The sequence below is a fragment of the Durio zibethinus genome, chromosome 11 (genome assembly GCF_047325235.1).
Source record: "Durio zibethinus cultivar Kanyao isolate XHJ-2024 chromosome 11, ASM4732523v1, whole genome shotgun sequence".
Classification (NCBI taxonomy): domain Eukaryota; kingdom Viridiplantae; phylum Streptophyta; class Magnoliopsida; order Malvales; family Malvaceae; genus Durio; species Durio zibethinus.
Window position 1 is genome coordinate 4142583 of NC_143172.1, and position 23424 is coordinate 4166006.

A 23424-nucleotide genomic window follows, 5' to 3' on the forward strand; every position below is an offset into this window, starting at 1 on the left:
CTGAAACACTAAATTATAGTATTTTCAAATTTATTTTAGGGAGCATACCCCTGTCTACCCCAAAATTCTCTCGTGAGTCCTGACTCTATACCTTTTTGACAAAATCAACATAATTTTTAATGGTATATATGTGAATTTGAAATTGAAAGAAAAATCTTTTTTTTTTCATCTTTTCTTCTATACTTCAAACAGCAAAGTTTGGTTCTTTATTTATTTATTTAAAAAAAAAGTTGACAGCTGCCTGTGATTGACATAAGAGTGGCCTACATATCTGTACTCTCCGCTATCTATATTTCTAGGCATTGAGCGTGGTGCTCTATCGTTCATATTTTCATCATATAATTCAATGATCAATTCTTTTGAAAATTCAAAGTCACAATTCCTAACTTAAGGAGTACTTTTTTTTAGAAGTTGACATTTTGATATTTAATACTCGAAATGTGATACTCAATAAGAAAATATGAGGAAAAATTAAAGAAATTGATTTCCTTTTTTTTTTTTAATTTTTATTTTCAAATCAACAGTTCTCTCAAATTAAATGTATTGGTTGTTTGTTTGCAGGTTCATTAATTTGAAAACGACCGTCCTTTTTGGGATGTAGTTAATCAAGACAAGAATTCATGCAATATTGTACATGATTTCAACAGTACTATTGCATTTGAACTTTTCAATCTCAAATGAATGATTATTATTCCTACTTTTGCATCCCTGGTTTGACAATTCAATTTAAGGTGGTAATTTTGTCAAACATTCAATCCCCTCCCCCAAAAAACAAAAATCCTAAAGATAGGGTGGAATAATTTTATTTTTTGAAATTTGTTAAAGCTTCCTTTTGATTGCAATTCTTTTGCATCTTTGAAATTTTGCATTATGCTGGTGAAAAAAAATTTTGACATGAAAATTGTGCAAATCTACAGTGCTAGCTTGTATCATTTGATTATCTATCTCTATCAATGATATCATATCATTGACATTGGCATTGGGCTACACATTCTCAAACCAGCCCCCGCTGAGACTTTAAGAGGAAACTTTACTTCAATTTTCCTAATAAAAACTTCAATACCTCTACATCAGTAGGGGTTTCTCTGATGGAATAATACACAATTAGAAGCCACCAGTTCGAGAAAAAAAAAAAATATATATATATATATATATGTATGTTCTATATATGTTCAAATTAGGTTTGCCCTCGTAGAGAGGGTGTCGGTTCTGTTTTTCATTTCTAGTCCAAAATTAAATAAATGTTGGATTTGGACCTTTTTATGGCTGCGGATTGTTCATATCTCATGTCGCAACTTTCCCCAGTTGAGATATTAAAGAAAATAAAGTTTATAAGTACCATATATGTTTTCCTACCTAATTGAATTAGTTTTTAATTTATCTTGTTATATAATTCACTTGTTACAATTTATAAGTTGTGGACTTTACTTTATCCGCTCCAAAATTATTAGCTTACATGCACGTAAAATAAATTTGAATTCGAAATTTAATTATTTGATTTACATAATTAATTTTAAAAAGTAAAATTTAATTAATTTAAATTTTAGTATTTATAATTTTTTTGTTAATTTTATATTATGATTTTTTTTATATAAAAGAAGCTTTAAACTTTATACTATTATGTACTGATCCATGTAGTTCAATCCAATACCATAACCATTCGGGCAATTGTTTTTAAATTTTGCTCAAAAGTTTTCCTCTTGATCTACCAAAGAGATTTTTATCATTAAATTTACATGCATCTCTTAAGATTTCAAAGAGCCATCGGGTCCTAAATAATGGACCTCACTTGCAGGGGGAAATCAATTTCTGGGGGATTGATCGTGGGCTATCGTTACATAGAAAAATGTTTAATTCATATTCTATAAATTATGATTTGATTTAATTTTTTAAGGTTGATTTTTTTTTAAAATTGGATATTAAGTTGTATTGAATTGGATAATAATAAAAAAAATTGAGATTTGACCGAAATTAAATTTTAGATAAATTCGATCTTATCTGATTCAATATATATATATATATTTATTTTGTAATTAATTAATTTTATATTTATATATATTTATATTAAAAATAAATATTTTATTAATTTTAAGTTGAATCAAATGTAATATATTTTTATGTAATATCGAATCGAATTTAAATATAAAAAATATATAAATCATTAAATCAAATTAATTCAAATAATGTATATATAATCAAATTAAATTCGTGACCAATAAAAATAACAGACATCCTTAATGAAAAGTAGCCGTCTTACAAGAATTGAGATTACAGACATCAAATGAAAGAGACATAACACCAACTCTACAGACTTGATAGAATAACTAAATAACAGACAATAGTTATTGTACTAAATTTGTTAGTAAAATTAGATAAGATTGGTCATAATGTTTTAATTTGAGGTTTACCTCGAGCCCGTGAATGTTGGTTTTTAATTTTTTTTTTTTTTATTATACATACTATATGTGTTATTCTACCAATTTTGATAATAAAATTTAAAAATTTACTGTCCATGAATATGTCATAATATGTTTCAAAGGTATTTGATCGCATTGGGCAAGTAAATAAATAAAACATGAGTATTTGTATTACCGATCAGATGCAAAAAAAAAAAAAAAAGCAAAACACATGAAAAAGAGCAGAGAATAGCCTTGAAAAAAAAAAAAAAAAACTCGTTAAAAGAAAACAATCATAGAAACAAACCTGAAAATGATATAGCAAAATTAGGAATCTTTCTTTTTCAAGTATGTCTATTTCCTGACAGATTGATCAAACCCTGGAAAATATTCCAATAAGAATATTTATTATTAGACCAGGATGGTGACGATGGAAGACATATTCTTTGCCAAAGGATCTGCCCAAAATCCCATTTGTGGGTTGTTTTGCAGGAGGTTGAGCTACAACAAGGCATCTTTCGAGCCATGCTTCTACTAATTGCAAAGCTCCAATTTGATACTATGTGGACTCAGATTATTTTTATAGCCTTTTGATAGTGATATTTTATAGTGTTAAGAATAATATAATCTTAAAATATACTTTTCGATGGGTGAAAGCAATTTCACTGAGCTCTCAAATGAAACCCTAATATACTTATGAATTTGACAGTGTGAAACAAGAGAGAAGAAGATACCCCTTTCCTCCATAAATTCTTCTTCTCATTGGTTTTTCGTCCCCATTTTTCACATGCTTAACTTGTACCCCTTACGATATTCCAAGTTTTCAATGTGCACTGACTTTAACAAAACTTGATGTTTAATGCTAATAAATGGGAAAAACTTAACATTTTGTTTCACATTGAAAAAAAAAAAAAAACAAAAATTAAGGTTCATTGCCGTGTGCAATCAATTAATTTTGTACAGTCTACGATGACGTTTGACTAAAGCGGCATGTGGCTCGCCTTCGTCTCTTCTTATCGGCTAAGGCCGACTAACATTTCCAGCACTTGCTCAAAACTAGGAGAGAAAAAAATAAAAAAAATAAAAAATTGATTTGAAATTTTAGTATTTAATTTAATTTGTATTGATTTTGTTGTTTTTAATTTAAATTTAATTTAAAAATTAAATATATATTAAATTAAATTTAAAATTTAATTGTAAAAAATAAAAAAAATTAAATTGAACTAAATTGCATATTTTTATTAGATTTTATATATATTTTAATTTTTTATAAAATTTAAATAATTATTTTATATATAAAATTATTTAAAAATAATATAAAAAATAAAATTTTAAAAATCGATGAATCGAATTGAATTTATAAAATTTAATTCAAATCAAATCGATTTAAAAAATTTATAATAATATACATTATAAAAAAATTAAATTAAATCTAATCAAATGATAACATTTTTATCGGGGTAATGACCTCTTAACTTCAAAACAGCCAGTTACTCTAGCAGTATTTTAGAGCAAATGGCACCTTAAATCTTTCTTCTGCCACTCCTAAGTCGTCACATTTTGCTTCTTGCACGTAGACAAAGATCTCGACTCATAATTTGAGCCAGAATGAAAATTAATGTTCTTAATTTTCCCTCCCAATAACTAGTTTTAAGGGTCCACGTAATAAATGTTTATAGACATTAATTAAATATAATTAAATTATTATTTAAAAATGGTTTTTATATTTAATATATTATTTTCACTAAATTAAAAATTACATTAATTATATATATTTAAACTTGTTAATATTTTTCTAAAAAAATTAATCCACAACAAAGCTTGTAATAAGTCCATGTTAATTCTAATTAAAAAAATTGGAACCATTGAGAAATTGTCTAAAAGAATTGATATAGAAGGAGAGAAGGATACATTTCATAATAATTATTCTTGTTCTTTTCTTTATTATTCCTCACCGAATCCCACCCATGAAATTGGCTAGGACAACTGCTTAAAATTGTTTAAGCTGACCACTGTTTCTTTGCCACAGCCTTCTCTTCTCTTCTCTCTCCATTTCTTTTTACCTCTATGCCATGTACTTTGGGTTCAAAGCAAAGCAAAGCCAATTTCAAAGAAAAAGAATCTTTCTGATGCTATTTTCTTCATTTTTTTTTTTTGGGTTTTGTTCAAAAAATAAAATAGATAGATTATGAATCAGCAAACTAGCAAGAAGTCCCCCACACAACCACACTTATTTTAAGAATCGAGTATTTTTTCCTGTTTGCTTTGAAGTTCTTTAAAAAGAAAGTTGTTTTACTTTTGTTTCTTCGTATATCTGTCTGAATTTATTTCCCATTAAAGCTTTAGTTATCATTAGTTCTGAACTGGGTTTTTCATTTTTATTTCAACATAATTAATATTTCCACTTGAAATCAATTTAAAAAAAGGAAAAAGGGAAAAAGTGGTGTCTTTCCTTGTTGGCTCTGGTTGTAGGACCAAAGTGTTTTTCTTTGTTCTGGGTCAGAGAGAAAACTGGAAGCCCAGATCTTTATAGCACTCTTTTCTCTTTTCATTTCAGTTTTCTCTGTTTTTTAAGATCATCAAAACAAAGAAAGTAATGAAATAACTGTGCTTGTGTGTGCGTGCCATTATTGTGTACTTGCTTGAATTTTCATGTTCAATATTCATTAAAACTAGTTTCCTTTTCTTGATAATGGCGTAAGATATTACATTAATACATAAATATTTTAATTTTTTCTTCTTTTCTTCTTTTGTTTTCCTCCTTTTCTTATCCATCAAAGTGAGTTTTTTTTTTTTTAATTCCGTACGCAAACAGGAAATTGATTGCAACTAGACTAAAGTTGAGTATCTGTTAATGATCATTGCAAGCTTCTTTCTATACCCATTTTCCCCTGGTTTTCGGACTTCATAGGTACCTCAAAACACCATCCTTTTGGTCTTTGCTACTGAAGTTTTTAGCTTTTTTCTTTTCATTGACAAAATTATGTTGGTTTTGAGCTCTGGGTTGTTTCTGGTAAAGGAAACAGCAGCAGTAGTGAGACAAACCCATCTAGTTTTGCTGTTTTGGGGTAAAAGAATCATGAACTTGAGCTCTAGCACATATTTTTGTTGATACTTTGGTTGGAATATTCCACAACCAAAGATATTTCTAGAAGTTTATTGGAGCTGGTGTCGGTGAATGAAGAGTCAGAAACTAGAGTAAGAATTGATTTTGCATCTGATCTACTTGGTGGTGAATATATAAATATAGATATCTTTCAAATGGCTACTGGGGTTCAAAATCAAGAGAGTGTGCCAAAGAACCTGAAGAAACAGCTTGCTCTTGCTGTGAGAGACATCCAGTGGGGTTATGCAATTTTCTGGTCCATTTCAGCTAGGCGGCCAGGGTACAAAATGTTCCATATTTGCCCCATCTTTTTTTTTTTTTTTCTTACGAGCAACTTCAGCTATGCATTTTAAAAACACTGGGTTTGCTTCTGAAACTTTTCTGCTTAATATTTTCGTCTCTTACTAATTTTTCTCTAGAGTTCAAGTATTCGCCATCATTGGATTTTGCCATAGTGTTAAAAATGCAGAGTCAAACTCTTTAAGGTGCTAAATCACCTTTAAAAGATTGAGATTCTTCTCTTAATATTCTTTTATGCTTTTCCCTGTGACAAATGTTAATATTTCTTTAACATTCTGTAAAGTCGACCCCATCTAATTACTATTCTAATTACTATTATCAATCTGGTATTTTGCTAATGCATTCTTATGCCTATTCTCGTTCGCTATCAATGAGAAGGGTCTTGGAGTGGGCTGATGGTTATTACAATGGAGATATAAAGACAAGGAAAACAGTTCAAGCTGTAGAGCTCAACGCTGACCAACTGGGTTTGCAGAGAAGTGAGCAACTGAGAGAACTTTATGAGTCCCTCTCGGCTGGTGACAGCAGTCCTCAGGCTAGAAGACCTTCAGCAGCATTATCTCCTGAAGATCTCACAGATACTGAGTGGTATTACTTAGTTTGTATGTCGTTTGTATTCAACATTGGCCAAGGGTAATCTTTCTTCGTAGTTTTTGTTCTCAGTTTTAAACTGAAACCATCAATGTTTCAGATTGTAAATTATTCCTCTAAATTGTTGCTAGATTGCCGGGAAGAACATTGTCAAGTGGTCAATCTATTTGGCTTTTCAATGCTCATCATGCAGAGAGCAAAGTGTTCAGTCGTTCGCTGCTGGCAAAGGTAGGTGCCTGTGCTTTAATTCTGGCTAAACCAATATTAGTTAATACGCTCGGAAATGACAGTTTGGTTTATGTTTTCATGGCTGGAAATTTTGGGAACCGGCTTTCTCAGAGTGCATCTATTCAGGTATTGACCCAGTTTCTCCATCACCATAATTTATTTTCATTTTTCAATATGGAAAAGAGGTCATATGTGAACAGAGGCTTTAAGATTGTGTTAATGAATCAGACAAATTTTGTTTGAACTGGTTTGATAATTTTACCGCAACTTGGTGACACAGCAACTCTGAAGTATTCAGTGATTCCTTCTCACACCAACTTAATCTAACTGCTTATGGACATAGGTTACAAGTGACATTGTCTTTTAGTGAATGAAGAATCAAAATACTTCATGTTTAGACATGGAAAACCTTGAAGGGCTAGAATTATTAGATCTCTGTAAATGTTTCTCAGTGAAATCCTTACGCTTGTCTTGATTTCAGACGGTAGTGTGCTTTCCATTTTCTGGAGGTGTGATTGAGCTTGGTGTAACTGATTTGGTAACTTTTCTGATACTTCTATTGTTTATTGTCATTGAAAAAATTGCTTTCAGTGCTGTTTTATTTCAGTTTAAGTCATGCTGTTATATTGATTGCTTTCTGTAGGTATTGGAAGACCTCTGCCTCATTCAGCGCATTAAAACATCGTTCTTGGATGCTCCACAGACAATTGGTTCTAATAAATCCATTCTTGTTGCTGCAAGAACAGGAAATGATAAAGATCTTGCTTGTCCAGCTCTAGATCCTCAGATCCTTGACACCAAACTTAGTCCACTTTTAGACTGTGAACAACTAGAAATGGCTTCTCCCAATGACAGTTCAGATGGCTTTGAGCCTAACCACCCAGCAGAAGATTCATTCATGATTGAAGGGATAAATGGTGGAGCTTCTCAAGTACAAAGTTGGCAATTCATGGATGAGGAGTTCAGCAATTGTGTCCACCATTCCTTAAATTCCAGTGACTGCATATCTCAAACCTTTGTGGATCATGGAAATGTAGTTCCTCTTTGCCAGGGAGAAAAAGATAATGACAATGGTTTGCAAGATGTTGAAGAGTGCAATAAGACAAAATTGACCTCTTTAGATCTTCGAAGTGATGATCTGCACTACCAAACAGTTCTCTCAGCCCTATTAAAGAGCTCGCACCAGTTGATTTTGGGACCACACTTTCGAAACGCTAACCAGGAATCCAGCTTTGTCAGCTGGAAGAAAAATGTCTTGGTGAAGTCTCAGAAAGCAAGAGATGAAACCCCTCAAAAGTTATTGAAGAAGATATTGTTCGAAGTTCCTCAGATGCATGATAAAGGGTTGCTTGAATCTCCTGAAGATAATGGTGTTAGAGATGCAGCTTGGAGACCAGAGGCTGATGAAATTTGCGGAAACCATGTGCTGTCAGAGAGGAGGCGGAGGGAAAAAATAAATGAACGATTTATGATTCTCAAATCACTGGTCCCTTCAAATAGCAAGGTTGTTAAATTTCCATTCCCCTAGTTATTCATGATATGACCATTACTAATCAACTGGCTTTCTTTATGCAGGTTGATAAAGTTTCTATACTAGATGTCACAATAGAATACCTACAAGACCTCGAGAGAAGGGTTGAAGAGTTGGAATCTTGCAGAGAGTTAATAGAGTTAGAGGCAAGAATGAAAAGAAAATCTCAGGATCATGTAGAGCGAACATCTGATAACTATGGCAATAACAAAATCACCAACGGAAAGAAATCATCCCTAAGTAAAAGGAAAGCCTGTGATATTGATGAAGCAGAGCAGGAGATTGACTATGTTATATCTAAAGATGGTTCAACTGATAATGTAACTGTCAGTACGAACAACAAGGATTTTCTAATTGAGTTTAGGTGTCCTTTTAGAGAAGGAATTTTGCTCGAGATAATGGATGCACTTAGCATTCTCAATTTGGATTGCCACTCAGTTCAATCTTCTACCACTGAGGGAATTCTCTCCCTGACTATAAAATCCAAGGTAAGACTCTTTAGTTTTGCTTCATAAGAAAATGTTTAGGAATCCAAATCTGTTAATGATTTTCGACGTTCGTGAATGCTTAAGTACAACTTTTCTTGATGAGCATTTTGAGCAACTGACTCCAAACAAAATTATCTGTGCTTATTGCAGTACAAAGGATCAACTGTTGCAAAAGTTGGGACAATCAAGCAAGCTTTGCAAAGAGTTGCTTGGAAATGTTGAAGCATTGTCTTCTGACCGACAATCATAGAGTTATTTGTTACAGATTTCCCAGCTTCCTTTGTATAATCCCTGTGCCATGGAAGGTTCTGTTTATGATTGGTGCCACAAACAAGAAGGTTTTTCCTCCATGTAGGTTAGTAAAATAAAGGGAAATAAACCTAGTTTGGAACCTTGTAATTTTCCTTAAAATCTAGTGCATACGAGTAGCAGAGCTTGACCTGTGACTTCAATCTTTCGCCTTTGTATAACATTCAGAAAAATCAATTTTCTTGCAACGTAAGAAGCCTTGCTATTTTGACTAGTTAAATGAGACATCTAATGCTTTGAGGACAGCAGATATAGATGGAACATAAATAAAAGCAAATAATCTTCTCACATCACCAACCTTTCACCTCCATTATGTGCCGAAGAAAATCAACTTTTCCTTGTAACTATAACAGGAAAGGGACGTTAAGCATATCATCTATCAAGCACGATATATTTACCTTGCTTAAATAATCAAAATAATAAAAGGTTTATCAGTAAGAAGAGCTGCAAAACTTGTGATTAAAAAATCTCATGCCACTAATAAAGGCTACGGGACAAATTCAGGTTCGCTGCTTTCTTGTTGCCTGCATTTCTTGAAAAAAACTATCAAATTGGAAGGCGGTATTAATTAAAGGCTGCTGGATAATGTATAATAAAGTTTCATTAATCAATATGGTTAGATTAATTTGTTAAGATTCATTTTTTTTTTCAAAAAAATTTTAAGTTATTGGTGACTGTTTGATGAGATTATTTCGAATATATAATTTTATAATTATTTATTTTAAATTGTTAAATATAATATATTGATTAAATAGTTTATTTACTTTGAAAATTTTTATACCTAATAAAAAAAAAACAAAGTTTCATTGAATATTTAAAGCCGTGAAGATGTCATGTCAGTCCAGTTTCAAATTGCCAATTTGCATGTGCTAAAGTTTAATATAAGTAGCAACGTGGTGCTGTTAGGTAAACAAATGCAACTTTGTCTAATCAAATAGTGACTTCGCTTTGGCCAAGAAAGTGAAGTATTGTAGCTTTAAGCAAAGTAAGAAGAGGGCTAATTTGGATAGTCAAAAAGGTCTAAAAAGAGGTGAGTTTTAAATGAACAATACAAGAAAAAGGCTGAAAAAGTTTGCAAAGACATGACAAATTTTAGGGTCAGGTATATGATAGAAGGAAAACATCCCTTGGTATAATATAAAACCTGACAGGAACCACGATCATCCCTAGAGCAGCTACCATATTGTTTAATACTACTTGAATCATGACTGGTTTTTGGGTCTTCAGACGGAACAAATGTTCCAATTATTCAGCTTCAGGTCGACATTATAACACACTTAATTCCTGCTAATAAAGTAATACTATAAATCTTGTCAAACTAACGATAATTCTTTGTATTTTCACTGTATATTCTGTCTGTATTCCCCTTGGCTGCGAAATTAGGATGCTTTGATTTGAATGCAAGATTGAAGAATTGGCCCACCAAATCTGGGAAGTGACAAAGGAAAAAAATTTTCGGTGGCAAAGAGCATCTTCATCGAAAAAATTATAATAGTGGCAAACGAAAAAGAGTTTCACTTAAAACTCATCAAAAGCTTTAAAAAGAAAGGAAAAAGAGATGGGGGCATCAATGATTTGAGTGCCCTTTTTCCCCAACAAAATGAAAAATTAAGTGTAAATTAATGGGTGCCATCATATAATCAATTCAAATTACACCCATTTTTTTAATTAAAATTATTAAAATTTGAATTTTGATCGTTGAATTAAAAATTTAATATTCTATCACTACCTCCATTTTATTCTTTTGAAAATATCCACCATTTTTTTATTCATTTAAAACCCAAACTAACAATGCAAGAGTGCCTAATCAAGTAATTAACAGCTTAATTGAAGTGAAGTGTGGGCCTTGAAATGAAGGTCTTTTGTAGTGTTGTTAATCATGAAGATGGCCATCATTCCCTTCAAATTTCCACTAAAAAAAAAAAGATACTTAAATCTTAGTTATGTCTAATCAGTTAGCTTAGTGGTAATTCAGTCTTAATCACAATATAAAATTTTGGCAATATTTCTTGTCTTGAACTGAACTAGAAACAAAGATTCAGTCAGATCTGAAACAATGTTTCGATCTTCCCCCACAAAGCGTTTGTACAGTACTCAAGCTGGCAGCAGCTAGCGGTCCAATTGAAAACCCCTAGACATTTCGACCAAAGATGGTCGAATTGGGCCCCAACTGTCTTTTCATGCTATCGTATTAGTCAGGTAACCCTGTAAATCTCAAAAAGGGAACAGCTTTAGTTTGTAGAGATTGCTGTAGAGTCGGTGAGAAATGGAGAATTTTATTACTGTCATTTATCTATAAATCTACATTTTCAAAGAGTAAACAAGCAGGGGAAGAAAACAAAAGAACAATACATTAGTATGCTGCTGTAGTCAGCATCACATGATTCACAATCAGATAAGGTAACTGTTAACACCACAATTCTAATGATGGATTACACAGATACGTGGAGCAGACCAACCAAAAGAAGTACTGCAAAATTTATGACTAATCACTACAATTCCGAGTTTTTAACCCAGCAAAATCTTTTACAGTGTATCCTATTTTCTCAAAATTACCAACTTCATTACTTTCTCTAAACTTTATGTAATCCAAGCAAACAAATGGATGGTAAATCCTGCAGTTTCCTAGTCCCACAACTTCATCCGGTGCCAATATTACCTTCTCATCCTCGAAGCACAAGAAGAATGCCAGAGAGAACCTGTTTCTGGATTGCTTCAAAACAACCCGGTGTTCGGATGATCTTAACCTCCCATTGCTCCAAGCCTGCATTAGATCTCCTATGTTAACTACTAAGGAATTCTCACACGGGCATATATCCATCAATTTTCCTTCCTTCGATCTCATTTGGAGCCCGCCAAGCTCATCCTGATACACAATTGTTATGCAACTCATATCAGTGTGCATCCCCAGTCCTTCGACTTCCTTTTCTACGACATCATCTGGTGCTGTGTAATTTACTATCCTCATATATCCATGACAGTTACCAAATTCAGACTCATAGAACTTCCTTTTATAACCATCTTCTAAACTCTTTAATATGACCTCAGTGATTCTCTTTGACAAGTTCATCATATTGTTTCCATACTCCTGTAATATTTCGCTACAAATGGAAGAGTTCAGACCAAAAAAAAAAAAAAAAAAACAAATAGAATGCAAATGAATCAACTTAAAACAATTCTGGTAACAGGAGACTTTAAGTATTGAATAAAATTATTACCTAAATTCAGGTTTCTCTTGGCCAAAGAGTTCATTAGCAGAAGCCTTAGCAGAGGCAAAGAAATCTGGTCCACTAACTCTTAAACTCTCGAAGTAGGGAGAAGCTATGAAATGAGGAGTGTATGTTTTGATACGGGATGATGGACCAAGCTTGATCTTAGTATCTGGAGAAAGGCTAAATATATCATTTGAAAGTGCACGAACTTTATTAAACAGATTTTGGGAGATGCCATGGTTGGTAACATAAAAGAAGCCCCATTCCTGACAGGCTTGTGAGAGGGAAGATAGAAATGAGGATTCAGCAGGTTGGGTTAGATCTAACACAGGGAGCTGTATAGAATCTAGCAGTTCAGACATTATTATATATGGAAACAAAACAAGATCCTTGAATTGGATTGCAATCTAGGAATTGTAGGTTGGTTACATATAGGATGTAGGGTGGAAGAATCTGCTTATAGATTAGCACATTCCAGAAATGATTAAGCTAAGTGAACATTAGGCATTATCTAACACCACTAAGTATTATAATAAAATGCATCATAGAAAAAATGGCAACACCCACGACAATGCTTACAGTGATTGGTTATGCATAAAATGATGGTGGGTAGAGAGTGAGTTTTGTAGCTATCCTTTGCAAACAAACTTCAATTAAAAATTAAAACATAATCACCTAATGGTGGAGACCACAGATCAAAAGAATCTTTAATAATAGTATTATGCAAATAATATAGACTATGATATAACCCAATGCTTACATCCACTGAATCAAAGGGAAGAAAATGATTTCAGCAGACAAAGAGACATCATGGCATGATCAGCAAAAGAATTTTAGTATGATGCAGTTTCTATTACCAATATTTTTATTTTTCAAGTTACAAACATAAAGAAACAACAAAATGGCCACAGACTAACAAGCATAAGAATATGATTGTGCACATGGACAAACCAAACACTTGCACTGTGTTATCAAATGCTAATTAAACACAAGGGCAAGAAATTCCATAAATGACAAGTCATATCTTATGCAATTCACTCTATGATACAGTCTTTAGACAAAACAGACGTAAAAACACATGTGAGCATAAGTCTCTCAGCACACACACTCAGAGATGTATGCCCTTCATATTTGGCTAAAACAATAAAGCGTTCATCACTGAGGAAAACGAAACTACGATTGCCAAAAGTAGTATATTGTTTAAAATGACTAAAGTTCTTACAGAATTTTTTTATAGTAAGTGTGACAAAACTTTTCTTGTGAGAAATAAGCAATATAGATATGGGCAAAGACCTTACACATCTGGTAACTCATGCTAAGAAATCATCTAGTAACTCATGTTAAGAAATCCTGCTAGATTAATTTTCTTTTCTTGAGCAGAAAGCAATGACAAAATGAAATATCACCTTCACGCTACACAAGTATAAAGTTATTACTAACATTCAACATGACATCACTCCCATTCAATTGTTGATGGGGGCTCCGATGTAATGTCTAGAAGAATTCGATTCACACCACGAACGCTGTTACAAATTTTTTGGGCAACATCGTCAAGGAACTGGCGTTCAAAAGAGTACCCGGAATTCCAAAATTGCTTGAGGAAAAAAGAGAATTTTAGAATTTTGGAGTTAAGAGAGAGAAAATGGGGTTGAAAGATTAATTCTTAGGCTTTTAGCCACACAACCATGGTTGATAAGACAAAAGAAAAAGCAGTTTTCCTCGATACTGAGAAACTTGTAACATGCAACACATATATTCTGCCAACATGTAATGCACAAGAGGATGGAGGGAGATCCATTTTTATTAAAGTAGGAAGTCATCCCATTTTATCCAGCATTTTAGAATCAATACTGTAGAATGCTAAATATGTCCTAATGATTTCCAACTTAAACTGCTTCTAGTACTGCAAGTCACGAAAATCATATCATTCAGTCCTACCTACCCATTTCAGCAGAATCATTAACCCTTCTTGTAAATAGCCATGTCACATGCATGAAATTATTTTTAACTCAGCCCAAATTAGAGACAGATTTGAGATTATGCTTGTTTACTGTATGCCATTGGCTTGGCCTCAGCATATAAATTTTGCAATGGCCATAGACAGCAAAGCAATGCAGAGCAATGAAAACTTACCAATCTGCTGTCATTCCATCTTGACTTGTAACAGCTCGGAAAGAAACAACATAAGAATGTGTTCTTTGATCACCTTGAACTCCGACTGATTTTATAGGCAAAAATACAACAAAAGCTTGCCAAATTGAGTCATAAATACCAGCATCTTTGATTGACTGAATAAAAATTTCATCAACCTGGGAAAACAAGTTCATGAGTGAAAAACATGCTAAAAGGTATCAAATTATAAACATGGTTGCACTTTCGTATGTAAACACCTCATACCTGACGCACAATATCTAAGGCATTGCCTTCAGTTACATCGCCCAAGACTCTTACTGCGAGGCCAGGTCCAGGAAATGGATGGCGCTTTAAAAATGGGTCAGGAACTCTCAATATCCTTCCAAGTTGGCGAACCTTTATAAATTAAAAATAAATTAAAAGAGGAAAAGGCCTTCTATAGAAGTAAATGTCATACGACAAGGAAACAGAATCAAAACCTCATCCTTGAATAGAAGTTTAAGTGGCTCAATAAGCTTTAATTTCATATCTTTGGGAGGCCCTCCAACATTATGATGACTTTTGATCGTGTGAGAGTGAGTCCTTCCTGTTCCTGGTGGAGGACAAGATTCAATCACATCCGGATACAAAGTTCATTGAACCAGGAAAGCAGGTTTCTTTCTTAATTTATGTTCCAATTCTGGAGCAAAAGCATCAAAGATGCAGATAAATTCTTTTCCAATTAGCTTCCTTTTCATCTCAGGTTCTACCACCCCTTTTAGCTTACTAAGAAATTGATCAGTTGCGTCAACACAAGTAACAGGTAGATGTAGATCCCTTTCAAAGGTTTCCATCACAAGTTCTCTCTCCTTATATCTACCAGAAATAAAACACGTGTACAAGTAATGAATTATAGAAGCTATAAAAAAATGTAAATTTGAATTTGACAATTATAGAAGCTATACAAAAATGTTCATTTGGCAATTCCCAAATTCTTTTCAAACATTGCATAAAATTAAAAAAAATCAATGTGATAAAAAAAAAATGCTTTCTCACCTTCATAACCCATTGTCAACAAAAACACAGTGAAGTCTGTCTCCAATTGCCTTGTGAACAAGCATTGCAGCAACTGTGGAATCAACACCTCCAGATAAAGCACATATAACATGATCATCAGGCCCCACTCTGTTGTTGATCACCTTAATTTCTTCAACCATTACATCTTCCATTTTCCAACCAGCATTCACTCCAAAAACATCAAACAAGAAATATATCAGAGTTTCCATCCCTTCTGGTGAATGTGTAACCTAAATGAACACAAATCAAAACATTATTCAACATCTTCAAAAGAATCAAAACCACAACAACCTGCCCCTCAGCACCCAAAATTTTCTTAAAACCAAACTCACAATAAAATTTTGATCCGATTTGTTTGTTACTCTCAAGATGCAAGAATTGCATGTAGATACTAAATCAAAAGCTAATATTCTTCAAAAATTAAAAATCAAACTTGTTTGAGGAATGGAATGCATGTTTTTAATTATGCAGCATAAAACAATTACGTTGGAATTGATGTTACATTTAAGTCATTTGTTCATTATTAGTCATTAAGTAAAAAAAAAAAAGCAAAAATAACAATCAAAACGAACCTTAATAAACGCAAAATAAAACCCAACTCAACAAATAGAACAAAACCCAGAAACTCAAATTACCTCTGGATGATACTGCAACCCATAAAACCTCATGTCCTTATCCTCAACCGCGGCGATGGCTCCCTGCTGGCTCCTAGCCACCACTTCAAACCCATCAGGCAACCTAGCAGCTTCATCCCCATGACTCATCCAAACAACCTGCCTATCCCCAACCCTCTTCCCACCAAAAATACCACAACTTTTCTCAACCTCAATTTCCATTCTCCCATACTCCTGCTTCTCCCCAACCCTAACTTCACCACCAAGTCTCTGAACAATCAACTGAAGCCCATAACAGATACCCAGAACAAAAACCCCATTGGACAGGGCCCACTCAATGAACCCATCAGCAAAAGAAGGTGAATCATCCGAATGGACCGAATGGGGTCGGCCTGAAAAGATAATGACTTTTGGTTGAGGGAAGTGATGGAGGAGAGAGGGAAGTGCCGGAGATGCAGAGGGAGAAGACTGAGAGTGAGCGGATACGGCGAGTGATGAGATGGGTGTACTGGGAACCGAAATCAAGGATCAGGACTAAGTCGGATTTTACGGCATTTGGGTCCATTAGGGTTTTAGGGTTTAAGGGCAATGGTGGTGGCGGTTGACGCGGCCGGAGGGTTTTCTTTTCTTTGGATATGGAGGAAGCGGTGGTGTGAACGCGCAGGGTTTAAGGAAGAAGGCTGAGGGAATTAGGGTTTTGGGATTGGCGGGAAGTGGGCTATAACTTATATATTCCATACTAGTAGTAGTAGTAGCAGCAGTAGAAGTAGAATGGTGTAAATGGTTTTCTTTTTATTTTTTGGGTTTAATAAATTATTAAAATGGGAGATTTTGATCCTTTTGAAAATGGGACACTTTTTGGACCTTTCCGGGAAAATTGGGCTTGAATTTTTTTTGGGTCGAAGGCGTATACAATTGCAAATTAGGTAATGCAATTTGAAGGCAGAGTTGTTGCTTGATCCTTGTATCCAAATTGTAATGCTACTGAAAATCAAATACGACAATGACTTCTTTTTTTTTTTTTATCATGGCATAGAAGCACAAATGTCAGATACTTTTTGGGGCACATTTTGACCACAAGTAAAGCCTGTATAGCGTCCTGGCTTCCATAGTAGATAGTACGTTCCGAGCTTGCTAAGCCTACCTGAAAACTTTCACCGTTATATATGATAAAAATGGGTCCATCTCTTGGCTCAGTGGTCACGAAGGTTTTATAAGAACATTAAAGTTTGATTTCTAATCAAATCTCTTTGTTTTCTGTCTTTGTAAGGGTTATGTCCTCTCTTAACCAATATATATATATATATATATATATATTGCCAGCATTACTAATATTGCAGCAGCCACCACCATGAATGGAGGTTCCATTTCAAAGAAAAGTGAAAATTATCAAAAGGCCGCAACACTACAATAGCTCTTTAATACCATATCATGATATAAATTTATATATATATATGTTTTAGTATGCATATGTTTTCATCAGGTTTTAAGATTTTATGAATTATGATAACAGGAATATGCTTTTAATTACACTGTCTCTTTGGAAAGACCCAGCCTTTTCTTTATCAAATTCTTAGCAGAGATTGGCTGTCACCCTCACATTTTTCAATAAGCAATAAATGTGTTCCTAAATGATATTAATGTGGAAACTTGCCCTTTATAGAAATCAAGACAACAGTCCCAAAAAAAGAATCATACTGTTTTTCTATTTAGAGTAAATGGTAGGAATGATATCTCTCATGATATTAGGGCCTGTGGCTAATTTGAGCTAATAATTGTTAATATTGATTGTGAAATCATGTTGATATTCATTGAAATAACATAAAAGTCTCAAATATTTTAAAAACCGGGCCTTTTAATCCCTTCTGTTAACACAATTTGTTACCAAATATTTAAGTAGGAATCATCTTTTGAGTAAGAATGGAATTCAATTTTTTAAGTTGGTCATTGAGTTAATATGAACGTTATTGAATTTCCATTGCAGGAAAATCCTAGATTTACTGCCCTTTTCGGATTAAATGCAACTGTGAGAGCTTAAGCTGGTCCTTGTTGGATGCACTAATTGCCCGGTCTTGAAGTTTTGTTATACATTCATTCTGCCAGATTACGGCATTATTATTTTGGTATACATTCCAAGGTCTTAAAGTAATTTTCAGACAAACCATATATGTAAAACTTGTGGAACAGGAAATTGCACCAGTAAGAATTTTCCACCCCTTGCGTTTCCTGAAATCTTCTGGGTTCAGCAAATCATTCATATACACTAGAATAAAGAACATTGTTGTTTAGCACTTATTTTCTTAATGTTCTCTCTCTCTCTCTCTCTCTCTCTTTTCTCTGAAAATGAAGCTTTCAACTGTGAAACTACTCACTATACTTTTGACATCAAAGATGAATGAAACTCTACTACTTCATTGTAAACTTACATTGGCCGGGACCTCCATAGAAAAGATCTATAGCATCACCATCTGGAGTAGTCTGTGCATTATAGCACTGAGGTTTATCAGAATTGACCTTAACAAAGTTGCCATCTGGATAAACAAAATTTACATTGTCCCATAGTTGCAGCTGCTTGAAGTAGCCAGATTTCCTATCATGGCCATCTTGTGGGAAATGGCCACTCCCCATTTCAGGACTAGGCTCATTTGATGGGCTGTAAACCTGCCCTCCCCAAAAAACAAAATTGGCACCACCATACATGTAAGTGAACACTTTTTCTGGCCAGTACCCAACAACTTTGTTAAAGAACGTGAACCACCATTCTCCATCCTACAATGGAAATAGTATTTGTTAGTAAAGGAAAGCATTTGTTGCTAAAAGATTAACATGATTAATTGGTAAAACCGCATTAACAAATACCGGCCACATAATTGGATACAATCATCCATTTTCCTGGTGCCTGATTCATATATATTCTAAGTTTTAGAATTTCAAATAATTTCTTACCTTAAATATACTGATTTCTATATCTGCTTGTGTACCATTATAAGTAGAAATCTCCTTCAGAACAAGACCAAGGCTTATTTCACTGCTAACTTGTACAAATCCTGGACAAAGATAATTATAGCAACCCGTGTTTTTGTAACCATCTGCCTGTTGGATAAACATCAAAAGCATGAACAATATTAGCAAACAAGGAAAAGAGAGTAAGGGGAAACAAAAATTGGAAAACATACAGTCCAGAGAGTTATTAGCCGGGTGTAGTTGCTTGAAAAAAGACTTGGTTGTACCTGGAAGTAAAAAGCAGAAACCATAGCAAAAAAATTCAGAAAATTAATTCTGATATGCATTGGTAAATGGTAATCTAGGAACTAATATTTTCGGTCCTTAATTTTGTCTATGAAATTTGATATGATGGCTACAAGAAATGGAGTTTGCAACAGTTACTTACTCCCCACCCAGCCTGTATAGCATTGACTGTCTCTAAAGGGCCATTTGCAATCCAAATATTAGAAAAGCTAAATTGGTTAGGTGAAACTCTTGGGTTCCACACATTCATGGTTGCTTTTGCTCCAAAATTGTGCTTGGTATATTCAGCATAAGCAGACTGTATTCACATAAAGGAATAGAGAGAACCATAAAATATCTATTAAAATAATTTACTGGCGAAATATATATAACAAAATTTTTATGGTAGATTTGCTTACAACAATGTTACGTGGGTTTGTACCAAAGCCATTTGGAGCAGCACCGGTGTTGTGAAAACGGGAACTTGTTGGATAATTCAATCCTAAAGCTTTTATTTTCTTGGCCATGATTAGATCCTCCTTTGTAGTTCTTTTGATGAGCACTGACCCAGGTGGACATCTAATGTTCTTGGGCAGAAGGCGTGGAGATTTGCCTCCCTTCATCTCCTTTGGGATCCTTTTTGGTCTCATCTATATTAAAATCATAGTTAAAACATATCAACAGAGATTATTTATTGCTACTACATATATTATACAATGTCTTATGAAAATTGAAAGGGACAAAAAGGAGAGAAAGATTGTTAACCTGAATTTTGTGATCCTTGAGCAAAGGATGATCGAAAGCGTGTTGTTTGTACATATCGATGCAATCCAAGATATCCCCATGTTCGGTCTGTTTCACATGAAAAAATAGTAAAATTTTTTAAAAATATATTTTATATAAATATATGAAAGCCAAAATATTTAATAAAAAAAATAATTTGATGCAAATAGTGTACACATATGGATAACTTAAAAAATTGACGTGTATTCAAAATTAATCATACATTTTAAATTTTAAATTTAATGGTAAAATAAATTTAATATAAAATATCTTATTTTCATTATTATAAAAAACATTCAATGATTCTTATTAACATGTATTTTTAGATGATTAATTGACTAAAATAAATTAAGAACCAAATCAAGAGAAGTAGTATCCTAAATTGAGAGTAATTTATGCTTAATAATTAGAATAGTCAAGTATAATGTGTATTCAATATACATAAGATAAATGAAAAAAAAAAAGAGATTTTGAAATTAATAATGATAATAAAATTAAATTTTTATTAAATATAATTTTTATACATTTCATAAATTACTCTCATTATTTTCATTTTTAGTTTTTAGTCAACTTCTTATAATAAATATTAAATACCTTGAACACCTTATCAATATTATATTTTATTTTATATAAATATATAAAAATTAAAACCCTCTGCAAAAAAGAAAGTATTCAATGTTGATGTTCTATTTTTAACACAACTACAATCATAAATAAATGCTATATGTCATCTAATAAATATATTTTATTTTATTTTATGCATTTTTAATTAAAAAAATCAATATGCTTAATTTGATTTGATTCATCTATAATATAAAAAAAAAAGTAAATTTATTTATTTTAGATTATTACATTTATTTTCTTTTAAATATTCATTACTTTTACCTTATATAAATAAGTTTCAATTCATTTTGTAATTAAAGTTAAGTGTTTTTTATTTTAAATAACTTTCAATTAAATTTTATTATTAATTTTTCACACCAACTTCAACACTGTAAATATTCTATAATTCTATTATGTTTTGTTTCTCTTTTTTTTTTTTTTTATTTGTTCCATTGATAGTTTTATTTTTCTTTCTTTTTTTAATTATTTCTCTTTATTTTAAAGTGTGATTTCTTTTGTTGTTTGTTAATATTAAAAATTTTTTAGCAAAAAAAAAAAAAACCTAATCTGCTTTTAGTTTTTGAAACAATATTAGTATAATATTCAAATATGTTGATATACCTTAAAATTAATCTAAATATTTTATACACAATATAAAATGGCTTGCTTTATTTTATTTTTATATTATTTTTAATAAAGTAATTTATAATTTTTATGTGCAAATATATATATATATATGTATGCAATGAGATTAATATTGATTGCAAAGTTTTGTTAGCTTTTTTAATTGGTAACAAATTGTTACCAAAAACATGTTTGATCTCAAATACTATAGTGAACCATAAAGAAAATAGGATATGATATGCAAAGGAATGTCCAAACAAATATGGATGCCTTACACTAATTACTCTTGCATGGGATTAATAATTTCTAAACTTCAATTATTCCAATACCAAATGGAATTCAATTATCTTATACATATAAATGAAAACAAAATTTTAATTTGTTATCTAAATTATAAATGTATTGATTTCTTAAATATTATTATACATAATAAGAATTATGTTAATTGATTTGTTTGGTCATTTCTTTGGAAAATTCAAACAAAATTGAAGTTCACTTTAATCACTTAACGGACAATCTCATCAATTGCATCTAACTAAATTATTTGGTGTTGGTGTCTTTTAAGTTTGAGAAATGTGTTAGAAATGTATTGACATTTATCGAGGTAAATTGAACAATAAAAATAATAAATTATTGCATTACTAGAGATATGTTACTTACTTAGTTTGAAAAAATTGATCCAATAATAAGAAATTGTGTTAATAGGCATAAAGTTTTTAAGGGTAAATTTGTTTTTTAAAAATTAAAGTAAAAATCAAGTTTTTAGATAATATTAAGATTGATCAAATCAAGTGTTATTGACAAAATAAAGTTAAATGAGGATTAAACCTCTCAAGAGATTAAGAGTTAAAAGTTAATTTATACAGTAAATATAATATTACAATAATTTTCTTATAAATAGCCAATGTTTTTGTCTTTTATGAATAAGTTGTCATTCAAGTTGTAATTAAAATTTAATTATTCATTATTGTTTGCCTTAAATTGTTCAAAATTAAATTCCATTCTTGAATATGAGTTTGCTTTGATGTATTACCATTGAATAATTAATATTGAAAAATTTTAAATTTAAATTATTACTAGAAGATCAAATTTTAATTTTATATATTGTCTTTCTAATATTACAATACTACATTAAATGAAAATTTTCTTTTATATGTTATGAGAAAAGAATTTGTGTTACTTCTAATTAATTAATTCATATAAAAAACATATTTTAAAAAATTATTTTCTATCAAGTATTTGACATTCAAGCAAAAGCTTATAAAATTTGAAAACTATATAGTATTTAAATTAATAACTATATACTTTTTATAAAAAAAAATTTTAATTTAATTTCTTTATTTAGATAGATTTTATCCTACATTAAATTAGTACCACGTATTCTTGATTTTATTTTTACATTATCTAATATTTTATATTTATAATCTAGCCTCAAATATAATCTTAAAATAATGTTAAAATATATGTATAAATTAGCGAAAAAAGTGATAAGTATAAATATGAAATAAATGTGCTTGTTAATCCAAATCATGAATTAAAGTTATATTTTTATGTGCTTTATCACATATTTTACACGAAAATCCAAATCTTTTTCTTTAATTCTAAGTTACCAAACTTAATATATAGATTATTGGAAAAAATAAAAACAAAATATGCTTTTGAATTTTTTATATTTTGATTTCATATTGAAAGAAATACAATATTAACATATAAATTTAGTTAAAAATATATAATATTATCATATTAAATTTAATTAATTAAAATAATTTTATAAAAATATAAAAATTCCGTGGCACAGGTCACAAACTAATATATCATAAAGTCAAGAGCTGCAAACTAATGCAATGCCCTCTTAATTAGTTTATTGGCATTTGAAGCTCACCCGGAAACTCTTAATAGGAGGTTTGTTGATAACTTTTAGCTGTCTTTCCATCTCCAGGTTTTCTTCTTCTGATAATATTTTCCATTCTTCAACTGCATGTACTCCTAATAAGACAGCAAACACTTGCATCAACATTAACATTAATATGAAGTTCCTAGAATGTCCTGCAGCCATCATCATGAACCTTGCTTCCATGTTCTGCCAGGAACAATTCAATTCTCTTTTGCTTTCCTTGCAAAGGTCCAGCCATTTATATACATGAAAAGTCATGACTTTCACAGTTTTGTATAAGAAAGTAAATGCTAATTTGTTATAATTGGTTACTAATTGCTGGTAAGTT

At 31.6% G+C, this 23424-nt stretch overlaps 3 protein-coding genes and 1 pseudogene across 6 annotated transcripts; 1 reads left to right on the top strand and 3 right to left on the bottom strand.

Moving 5' to 3' along the window:
• Nucleotides 1-4669: 4669 nt before the first annotated feature.
• Nucleotides 4670-9137, top strand: LOC111291307 (transcription factor EGL1-like). Of its 2 annotated transcripts, XM_022882967.2 has the most exons (8): nt 4683-5782; nt 6181-6435; nt 6525-6621; nt 6733-6747; nt 7103-7159; nt 7265-8125; nt 8197-8640; nt 8791-9137. In XM_022882967.2, exons 1-8 carry the CDS (start codon nt 5658-5660, stop codon nt 8860-8862), a joined length of 1926 nt encoding a protein of 641 aa, XP_022738702.2. In that variant the 5' UTR covers nt 4683-5657; the 3' UTR covers nt 8863-9137. The 2 variants fall into 2 exon arrangements, with proteins under 2 accessions (XP_022738701.2, XP_022738702.2); XM_022882966.2 differs by having other exon boundaries at nt 4670-5782; nt 6525-6747.
• A 2141-nt stretch (nt 9138-11278) lies between these two features.
• LOC111290937 (2-oxoglutarate (2OG) and Fe(II)-dependent oxygenase superfamily protein) lies at nt 11279-12523 on the bottom strand. Its single transcript, XM_022882460.2, has 2 exons — nt 12168-12523; nt 11279-12050 (listed from the first exon to the last, which is right to left on the bottom strand). The coding sequence occupies exons 1-2, from the start codon at nt 12521-12523 to the stop codon at nt 11435-11437; spliced, it is 972 nt and encodes a 323-aa protein (XP_022738195.2). The 3' UTR covers nt 11279-11434.
• Nucleotides 12524-13601: 1078 nt separating this feature from the next.
• LOC111290936 (uncharacterized) lies at nt 13602-16720 on the bottom strand (annotated as a pseudogene). Its single transcript, XR_016346225.1, has 6 exons — nt 15986-16720; nt 15330-15580; nt 14774-15149; nt 14559-14690; nt 14292-14470; nt 13602-13735 (listed from the first exon to the last, which is right to left on the bottom strand). The product of XR_016346225.1 is annotated as an uncharacterized LOC111290936 (transcript).
• Nucleotides 16721-17883: 1163 nt separating this feature from the next.
• LOC111290082 (protein neprosin-like) lies at nt 17884-19908 on the bottom strand. 2 transcript variants are annotated; one of them, XM_089768770.1, is made up of 5 exons: nt 19612-19908; nt 19356-19511; nt 19141-19194; nt 18911-19057; nt 17888-18733 (listed from the first exon to the last, which is right to left on the bottom strand). In XM_089768770.1, the coding sequence occupies exons 1-5, from the start codon at nt 19840-19842 to the stop codon at nt 18371-18373; spliced, it is 951 nt and encodes a 316-aa protein (XP_089624896.1). In that variant the 5' UTR covers nt 19843-19908; the 3' UTR covers nt 17888-18370. The 2 variants fall into 2 exon arrangements, with proteins under 2 accessions (XP_089624897.1, XP_089624896.1); XM_089768771.1 differs by lacking the exon at nt 19141-19194 and having other exon boundaries at nt 17884-18733.
• Between the last annotated feature and the right edge of the window lie 3516 nt (nt 19909-23424).

Coding starts and splice junctions, on each gene's coding strand:
- LOC111290082 (XM_089768770.1), bottom strand. CDS start 19,842: ATGAGACCAAAAAGGATCCCAAAGGAGATGAAGGGAGGCAAATCTCCA. Junction 19,195..19,355: donor CTATACAGGCTGGGTGGGGA/GTAAGTAACTGT, acceptor TTTTACTTCCAG/GTACAACCAAGTCTTTTTTC. Junction 18,734..18,910: donor TAGAAATCAGTATATTTAAG/GTAAGAAATTAT, acceptor TTTCCATTGTAG/GATGGAGAATGGTGGTTCAC.
- LOC111290937 (XM_022882460.2), bottom strand. CDS start 12,523: ATGTCTGAACTGCTAGATTCTATACAGCTCCCTGTGTTAGATCTAACC. Junction 12,051..12,167: donor CAAGAGAAACCTGAATTTAG/GTAATAATTTTA, acceptor TTCCATTTGTAG/CGAAATATTACAGGAGTATG.
- LOC111291307 (XM_022882966.2), top strand. CDS start 5,658: ATGGCTACTGGGGTTCAAAATCAAGAGAGTGTGCCAAAGAACCTGAAG. Junction 6,436..6,524: donor GTATTCAACATTGGCCAAGG/GTAATCTTTCTT, acceptor AATTGTTGCTAG/ATTGCCGGGAAGAACATTGT. Junction 7,160..7,264: donor AGCTTGGTGTAACTGATTTG/GTAACTTTTCTG, acceptor TGCTTTCTGTAG/GTATTGGAAGACCTCTGCCT.